Genomic DNA, 8,722 nt, shown 5'->3' with positions numbered 1-8,722 from the left:
CCACTGCAGTGGGGGACAAACAAGCAGAAGTCAAGTGCTGCAACTGGCCTCTGAAACAGCGGCTTCTCAGGACGTGGAGGGTGCCAAGCAACCACCTCTCCGGGACCCCCCACGTCCTTGGCTAAGGTGAACTCAGTGCTTGTCAAAGGGGCTGTGCTGATGACTATGCAGAGCCAAGACCTTTGCTTACCCACTGGACGGGTCCAGCTTGGGCAGCAACAGTGCAAGTTTCCACGCCCAATGCCACCTGTCTATGGCACTTCCCCGCAGGCCTCAGGCACAGCTAGATCACCAACTCATCTCACACAGGCCCATTTCACACCCCACCCAGGTGAGAATCCAGGCAAAAGACCCCATATCCTTCCAACTGCTCCCTCAGCCTGCTGGGCCTTTGGGGGGTCCAACTACCACAGAATCCAACCCTCCCGCCTAGGAAAAGCCTGGGGTTCTGTAAGGGCCTGCATGGGTCAGGGCCAGGGGGCGTCGCAGGGGGAGAGGGCAACGGGAAGCCCAGAGTAACATTAGGAACAATAATTAATCCAGTTTGAAGAGAACCTGAGGCCTATTGCGACGCTGCCAGCAGCCAGATGCACCCAGGTGCTCTTCTGCCTCATTTACATCCGGGTCAGGACCAGCAGTGCTAAGGGGCAGGGACTCCAATGTGAGCCAGGAGCTCAAAACCGAGCCCCTGGTCCAAAACCTGAACAAAAATACATGAAGTGTCTATCTTAGCTGTGATCAGAGAGCTCAGGATCTACGTCCACAGGGCAGCTCTGCTAAACACACAAGGGGAAATGCTCGTTAGTACAGACAGCGAAGGAATGTGCCCCCTATGCACATGTACATTGTGGAAAGGTAGAAGGGCAGGTGGGAGCTCAGACCCAGAGAGTATGGGGGGGTGGGGGGAGGGAAGAAGAGAGGGGGATGGGCACACCGGAGCTCAGAGGGGTGGTGGGGGAGAAGAGATGGGGATGGGCAGGCTGGAGCTGGGGTGGGGGAGGGAAAAGAGAGGGGGGTGGGCAGGCCAGAGCTCAGACCCAGGATGGGAAGAGGAGCAAGGAGAAGGGGAGGCCGGAGCTCAAACATGCACCCTTTTCTTCGGTAGCTGAACATCAGCGGTCTGGTTCACGATCACCAGGGCAGGGTAGAAGGGCAATGCCAGGCAGAAATACCAAGCTACCCCTTTGACCTGTGCCTGGAACCAATCAGAGCAAATCCCGAGGACTACAGTGAAGGTGGCCAGCAGACACACAACCAGGCCACATGTGACATGGTACAGCCTTAGCTGTGCCACAGCGGAGATCCTCAGCAGCTGGGGGAAGCGCAGGCTAAGCCCGCACAGAGCCTGCCCACAGGTGGCAGCCAGAGTCAGGACGCCCAGGAGGCTGTGCCAGGAAACCAAGTGCGGGAGCTCGCTCCGATTCTTGCTGGAGACGATGAAGACCAGGCCCAGTGTGGCAGCCACGACCACCAGCGTCTGCGCGGTCCAGTGCAGCCACACTTTCACCAGACGGGAGCAGAGGCAGAAGGGGGAGTTCTCGGGCGAGAAGAGCAGGATGGCTTCGGGCAGGCAGAGGCAGAACTGGGGACACAGGAGACCATTAGCAACACGATGCCTGGTTGCCCCCCATCCTGCCTGGAGGGAACACTGGCCAAGAACCCTGTGCGGGACAGCACGTTAGCCCAGAGACAGAAGAGTGCAAGGGGCCTTTAAGGGAGGAAGGAAAAGTTCATGCTTCCAAACCTCAGCTACTCCCGTGGGTAGAGCCATGAGATGGCCACCACCAGCGACAAGAGTGTCCTTCCAGCCAAGGGCTCAACGTACATAAGGGGGAACTGGGAAACTCGGCCTTGTCCCTGTGAGTTAGTTCAATCCTAGCAAATCATGCACACTCCTGCTCCCACCATTAGCATCAGGGCTTTGCAGGCCGCAGCATTAGCATGTCACATGCGGATACTGCACCCACCACCAACCTCTTTCCAGGGGTTGTTTTGAACCTAAAAAGCCCCTATTGCATGTTCCTGGGGACTTTCGAGACCCTCCTCTCACTCCAGTGGACCTCAGGTGGGATACGCTCCTGCAGCCCCTGTGTTTCTATTCTGCGGGGTGGGGGGAGATAATGGTCAGAAGCAGGGCATTCCGGGCTCAAATACCTGTCCCACTTTTTATTATTATTTTTAAACCTTCAGGGCATGTTGCAGGATCTAGCTACTCCCTAAGGCCTGTCATGGGAAGAGGGTTTTCTGGGGAGGCAGAATTTGCCATTTTGTTGTTTTCATTGAGCTATGCTTTTAAACTAGTGTCAATGTGTTTGGAAAATGGTAACTGGCAGCCAGTTTATCAATCAAAATAAATAATTCTCATCTATTTCATATGTAGTGGAAACCATCTTTGACTCCTGGCAGCGTAAGAGGGTCTGCCTCCCACTGTATATTCAGAATTCCCAGATACACATACTTCTCTTACTGATGTTACAGAGTCCCACTCTGATCCGGAAAAAGGATCACCCCGAACCCTCGCTCTCAGCCACTGTCACAGCAGCTTTCACTCCAAACTGACACTGAACCACTTCTGGAATCAGCCATCTGCTCAGGGCTAAGAACTACCATTTGGGGGCATCTTGCCAATCAGGAGAGCACCTACTTTAAAGACGTGGGTAATAAATTCATTGTTGACACCAGATCAGACGCTGTCGTCTGCGCTTCCCTCCAACCACCATATCCACCCACTGAAACACTGGAAACCGGAGCTCAGGAGTGAACGGAAGCCAGCTAGGACCTCAGGAAGATAGCACTTGCTGCAATGAATCATGGACAAATGAGTGCATGCTACTAAGGGTGGCTCCATCTGCACCAGTGGGGCCCCGGGGGAGGGAAGCCAGAGCTACGTGCTAACATCTCCAAAAGCAAACCAAAGTGGCTATAAACCTGGGGACATTTCTAGTAGATAAACAGAAAAAAAAGAAACTTACCGCTATAGACATGAAGACAGGGTGCCAAGAAAACAGACCTGGGAAGGAAAGAGTTAACACTTCGGGTTGGGGCAACACTAAACAGAAAATGATGCTTCATTTACCCATTCTGTACCTTAGCACTTCTTATCACCATTACAGTTCCTCTCCCCTGGCTGTGGAGCCCGATGGGGACAATCAAGTATGGAGGTTGCACTGAACTGTCTGGTGCTCTGGTCTGAATCCTGTTTCCCTGATGGATTTGGGAAGGCGCGTGGAATACAGGGTTTCAGTCCCTTTCTCCCCCGCCTTGGCAATGTTTATTTCTATCCTTTGGAGATAATATCCCTTCTCAGAGTTAATCAGTGGTTCTTAAAAACTACTGTGTGTTCAAACTGAGCAGAAGCCAAGATGAGTGCAGTCTTTTAAACAATGTTACATTGGCCTGAGTCTTTGCACTGTAACTCTTCCCAGATGCATCCAATTTCGCCCAACTTCTGCCCTCCCCCACCCCACACATGGACCTTCTCTAAGGCAATAAGCTGACCCAAACACAGGGAATGCTGAAACTGATGTGCTGGGAAACTTCATAGATGCTGAAAAACTAAGTGGTCCATAATTTCACACTCCCTCCCTCTCCTCCTGTGGAAGAGAAGAGTGAGGGGGGATTTGATAGCTGCTTTCAACTACCTGAAAGGTGGTTCCAAAGAGGATGGATCTAGACTGTTCTCAGTGGTAGCAGATGACAGAACAAGGAGTAATGGTCTCAAGTTGCAGTGGGGGAGGCCTAGGTTGGATATTAGGAAAAACTTTTTCACCAGGAGGGTGGTGAAGCACTGGAATGCGTTACCTAGGGAGGTGGTGGAATCTCCTTCCTTAGAGGTTTTTAAGGCCCGGCTTGACAAAGCCCTGGCTGGGATGATTTAGTTGGGGATTAGTCCAACCCCCGGCTCAAACCAGGACCAGGTGACCTCCTGAGGTCCCTTTCAACCCTGATATTCTATGATTCCTCCCATTCTCTGCTAGGTCCCTCCACACTTTAAAAGCCAGCCTCACCCATCTTAGTGAGGAGGAGCGACTGACAACACAGTGGAGAGCAAGGAATAAAACTGCTGGCTCCCGCTCTCCAGTCCCTGGTTCCCTCTCCCAGAGGCAAGAGGAGATATGCACATGAGTAAGGCTGGCACAGACAGGCTCTGGCCAGTCCCGGGGCAAAGACACCCCATTTCAGAGATCCTGGACAGGGAGGATGTGGAATAGGGGTCTGGAAGCGGGTTGGGAACTGACTCAGTGCAGACCCCAATGCCCCAACATGGGGGTACTGTACTATAGGGAGCAGGGTGGAGGTTTAGGAGGGGGAGCTCAGGGGCTCTGCAGTCCACTTACCAGTAATTACTAAGAGGGGACCCCTGACTCTGGCCCTGCGTTCCCCGCCCTCAGCCTGCTGCATCCCTACAGCCCCATCACTTCCTCTCCCGCCACTCCGCCTCTGGGCTCCTGCACCCTCCATCGCCCCCCACGGGCCAGGCCCCTCATCCAGCTTCACCCCAACTCTCACCTGGGCCCACCCAGCCCCTGGCCCAGTCCATGCCTCCCCTACCCTGCCCCCCCACAACCCCCCCTCAGCCCCCTCCCCAGATCATGCCTCCCCTACCCCAGCCCTCTGCACTGACCACTCTCAGCCCCCTGCCCAGTCCATGACTCCCTCACCCGGCCCCCTCAATCTCCACCCCCCTTAACCCTTTCCCCACCCAGCCCCTCCCCAGATCCTTTCCCACCCACTGACCCCCCAGCCCCCGCCCCCTTAACCCTTCCCCCCCTCCGCACCCACTGACCCCTCGGCCCCTCCCCAGCCCATGCCTCCCCTACCCCAGCCCCCTTAACCCTTTCCTGCCCACTGACCCCCCAGCCCCCGCCCCCCTAACCCACTGACCCCTCGGCCCCTCCCCAGACCGTGCCTCCCCTACTCCAGCCCCCTTAACCCTTTCCCGCCCACTGACCCCCCCCAGCCCCCGCCCCCTTAACACCCACTGACCCCTCAGCCCCTCCCCAGCCCATGCCTCCCCTACCCCAGCCCCCTTAACCCTTTCCCGCCCACTGACCCCCCCAGCCCCCGTCCCCCTAACCCTTCCCTCCCCCCCGCACCCACTGACCCCTCGGCCCCTCCCCAGCCCATGCCTCCCCTACCCCAGCCCCCTTAACCCTTTCCCGCCCACTGACCCCCCGCCCCCCTGACCCCCCCGGCCCGTCCTGTGCCCTGCCCACTCACTGGTGCCGGGCCGGGAGAGCAGCAGCAGGAAGAGGGTGAGGCCCAGCGCCACCAGGTGCGCCAGGAGGCCGGTGCCCCGCCGCAGCCAGCGGGAGGCGCGGGACCCCGGGGGCCCGGCCTGCATGGCGGGCCTGGGGCGCCCCCGCCCCCAACACCGGCCTGCGGGGTCCGAGCGCGTGAGACGGGGCCGGGGGGAGGGGCCAGGTCGGGGAGGGGCCGGGGCGGGGTGGAGCTAGAGGGATCCGGGGGGGCGGGGCCAGAGGGAAGGGGAGGGGTGAAAGGGGCCAGAGAGGAGGAGGGGGCGTGGCCAGAGGGGAGAGGAAGGGGTGGAGCTAGAGGGATCCAGGGGGAGGGGCCAGAGGAAAGGGGAGGGGTGAAAGGGGCCAGAGAGGAGGGGGGAGGGGGGTGAAAGGGGCCAGAGGGGAGAGGAAGGGGTGGAGCTAGAGGGATCCAGGGGGAGGGGCCAGAGGAAAGGGGAGGGGTGAAAGGGGCCAGAGGGGAGGGGGCGGGGTCAGAGGGGGGAGGGGGGTGAAAGGGGCCAGAGGGGAGAGGAAGGGGTGGAGCTAGAGGGATCGGGGGGGGGGGGGCTGGAGGGAGGATCTGGAGGACTGAAGTCCTAGTGGTGGAGCAGGGGTCGTGGCACCTTCCTCTCCCCCCACCCACAGGCCACTCTACTTTCTCCCAGGAGCCTTGACCTCCCCCCTTTGGGTTCACGGGGCACAGCCCCTGTGCAGCGTGTCTTCTAGGAAGGCAGTCAGCCTGGGGGGCCAAAGCCCCATCGCCCCTTTCGTCTGGCGTCTCTCTGGGGCCGGTTCCCTCCTGTGCCGGCTGGCAGCCAACATAGGCCGGGACACCAAAGGGGGCAGCTCCATGGGTGTTTGAGACCCAGCCCACACCCCGGCAGCACGAATTCAGCCTTCTCACGCAGGGACCTCGCCCAGGGCTCCTGGGTCTGCCCCGTGTACACTGGGCGCGCTCTGCTGCCCCATGGCTAGCAGAATGAGGCTGGGGAAACTCCACGAAGAGGGATCTGGTGACAGACACCCCCCCACCTGGAGGAATGGATGTTGAGGGCTTTTTCTAAAACACTGCCCTGCCTGCCCAGTCCTGGGCCAGGATCAGCTGACGGCTCCTACGGCTCCCTCCAGGCCTGCTCCAGAAGAGCTGCCTTCTCATGTGCAGGGCTGGCGCCGCCTACCAGTCGGGTTCTCGGACGTTTCCCATTTTAAAAGCCTATTTTCAGTTGCTTATAACTTTGCCAAACTTTAACCAACTGGGCTGAAATTTTCCATGCTGGGTGTCTGCTCCAAGCTGATTTTTGTGGGGGATGAGGTAGGATTTCACACAAAACAGTTCAGCTGCTTCTGAGAAGGCTAGTGAAAAATACCTTGTTTTTCCCATGTTAAAAAATTCCGGTCCCCTTCTCTTTGGAAAGCTCTAGCACCTCCCTGCTTTGGGACAGGGACTTGAAGTTTGAGAGGGTGTTAGAGATGTGCCTTTTGCCATCCCTGGAGAAATCTGCCCATATTTGGCCAAGTTATGAGCATCTGAAAAATGGTGGTTTGCACATGCTCAGCTGAGACTTTGATTTTTGCAGCTCAGTTCTCCAAAGATTCTGTCTGCGCTGGGTCCATTCCAGGCTGGGCCTCACAAGCAGTTTCCCTGCAAGTGCAGTTCTGGGCTGCTGTGGGTCATGCCGAGGCCCAGCCAGGGTGCCCGAACTGAGAGCAAGGAGCCTGTCTCTCCTGTGCTGTCAGTGACCCCTCCCCTGGCTGGGGCCAGGCAGCTTGGAGGAGGAAGCTGCCTGATGCGAATGCAGAAGGAACGAGAGCTAGAACTGTGAACTGGGGCTGGGGAGAGCAGATTGAGGCTATGTCTATCCTGCACACCAGTGTCGGCAGCGTGTAGGGGACGTGTAGCGACACTGCAGTGAAAAGCAGGCTGTGTAGCTAAACATGTCAGTGAAAGGCTGGTGGGGCAGGCAGTGCGGGAAGGCTCCAGTAGCTGGGAGACAGTAGGACATGACATGGCTAAAAACGGCAGTACAGACTGGGAGGCACGGCTTGGGCCAAATAGAGAGACATGTATTACCATAGTGCCCAGCAGCCCTTGTTATGGACCATTGTGCTAGGCACTGTACATACATTAGCCTGAGGCACCTAAGTCACCACTCCCAGGTACCCAGTCGCAGCCTGTTAAAAGAACAGCCATAAGCCGAAAAGGGTCTCTATCCAAACCGCCTGTCTGGGCTCTCCACGGAATGCCAGCCGAAAGGAGCCAGCCCTGCAGCCTTTCCCCAGGATCTCACCATCCAGTTACAGACCCGACACTAACAAGCTTTCTTGGAAGAGGGGAAAAAAAGGCAGCTGGACTAAGGACCTGGACTGTGGGTCAGGAGCCTTGGGCGTATTCCGAGCTTTGCCACTTGGCTGCTGGATGACCTTGGGCAAGTCACTTTTACTTCTCTGCACCTGTTTTCCTTCCCACCCTTTGTCTAGTTGAAATTGGGGCAGGGACTGTCTCCAGCGATGGATTTGTACAATGCCCAGCCCATCGGGGCCTCGAGCCGTCAGCCCAATACAACAAATAATTCATCATAATACACTGGGGGGAGTTGGACCAGCACAGCATCGGCCAAGCAGCAGCTACAATTCTCAGCCACACCATGACTGGCTCAAGCCACCCTTCTGGTCCTAAGGACAGTGCAAGGTACTAATCTTCTCAAATGAAGACATGGGCTGGAGGAGAGTTACACAAGAACATGGGTGCCGGTTCAGAGCTGTCCCGTCGGGGTGGGGTATTCCTGTCTGTCACACAACCACTCCACTGGGTGCCAGTCGCTGCCCAGGGTTAGAACAGGAAGGGGGCACTGAGGCAGAGATTGGGCCAGGCACAATGAGCAGCAGAGGGAATCAGAAAAAACAGAGGCCTCATGAAGTAGCCAAGACGTTGCACTAAGGGATTGGTGTGGACATGGCACGATCCTGACATAAGCTCCATTCCGGAGGAAAACGCCTGCGCCACCCAAACACAGCTTTGGGAGAAGAGACGTGCCTACAGGCCAGGGGACTGCCAGCAGGGGGAGCCACCCATGGGCCAGGCATCGGCCAAGCACTAGCAGCAATGGGCGATGACATGCAACGGAAACGCACGTCAGGGCACAGCCTGCAGAGGGATCCACCCCAGCTGTGGCTGGCTGGAACATCCGCTTCCCAGCCCTGCCAGGAGGGGGCGCTTGCCCCTCCCCCTCCCCCAGGCTGAAAGCCACAGGCCGCACCACCCTTTCAATACTGATTTTTCTTTTTTAAAAAAAGAAACAAAAGCAGCAATAAGAATTCTTATAAATATCCCAGCCCGGCTGTGTGGCTGCCTCCAGTCCAGTCCATCCGCTTCCAACCTCCTCCCAGTGTGGATCGGGTTTGCGTCTGGATTTTTTTCCCCCTTGGGATTTTGTTCGTTCGGGTTTTTTTAGCAGCAACAGAACAGGAAAAGAGTCTTGAGG

The 8,722-nt window shown here is 57.2% G+C and overlaps 1 protein-coding gene across 1 annotated transcript; it reads right to left on the bottom strand.

The window, feature by feature from the left end:
- Positions 1 to 1,007: 1,007 nt before the first annotated feature.
- On the bottom strand, positions 1,008 to 5,405 carry CYB561D1 (cytochrome b561 family member D1). The gene is made up of 3 exons (XM_077839334.1): positions 5,221 to 5,405; positions 2,973 to 3,010; positions 1,008 to 1,582 (listed from the first exon to the last, which is right to left on the bottom strand). The coding sequence occupies exons 1-3, from the start codon at positions 5,342 to 5,344 to the stop codon at positions 1,079 to 1,081; spliced, it is 666 nt and encodes a 221-aa protein (XP_077695460.1). The 5' UTR covers positions 5,345 to 5,405; the 3' UTR covers positions 1,008 to 1,078.
- Between the last annotated feature and the right edge of the window lie 3,317 nt (positions 5,406 to 8,722).

This window comes from Eretmochelys imbricata, chromosome 21 (genome assembly GCF_965152235.1).
Source record: "Eretmochelys imbricata isolate rEreImb1 chromosome 21, rEreImb1.hap1, whole genome shotgun sequence".
In the NCBI taxonomy this organism is placed as follows: domain Eukaryota; kingdom Metazoa; phylum Chordata; order Testudines; family Cheloniidae; genus Eretmochelys; species Eretmochelys imbricata.
The sequence above is the reverse complement of the archived record's forward strand: the minus strand, read 5'-3'. Positions and strand labels throughout refer to the sequence as shown.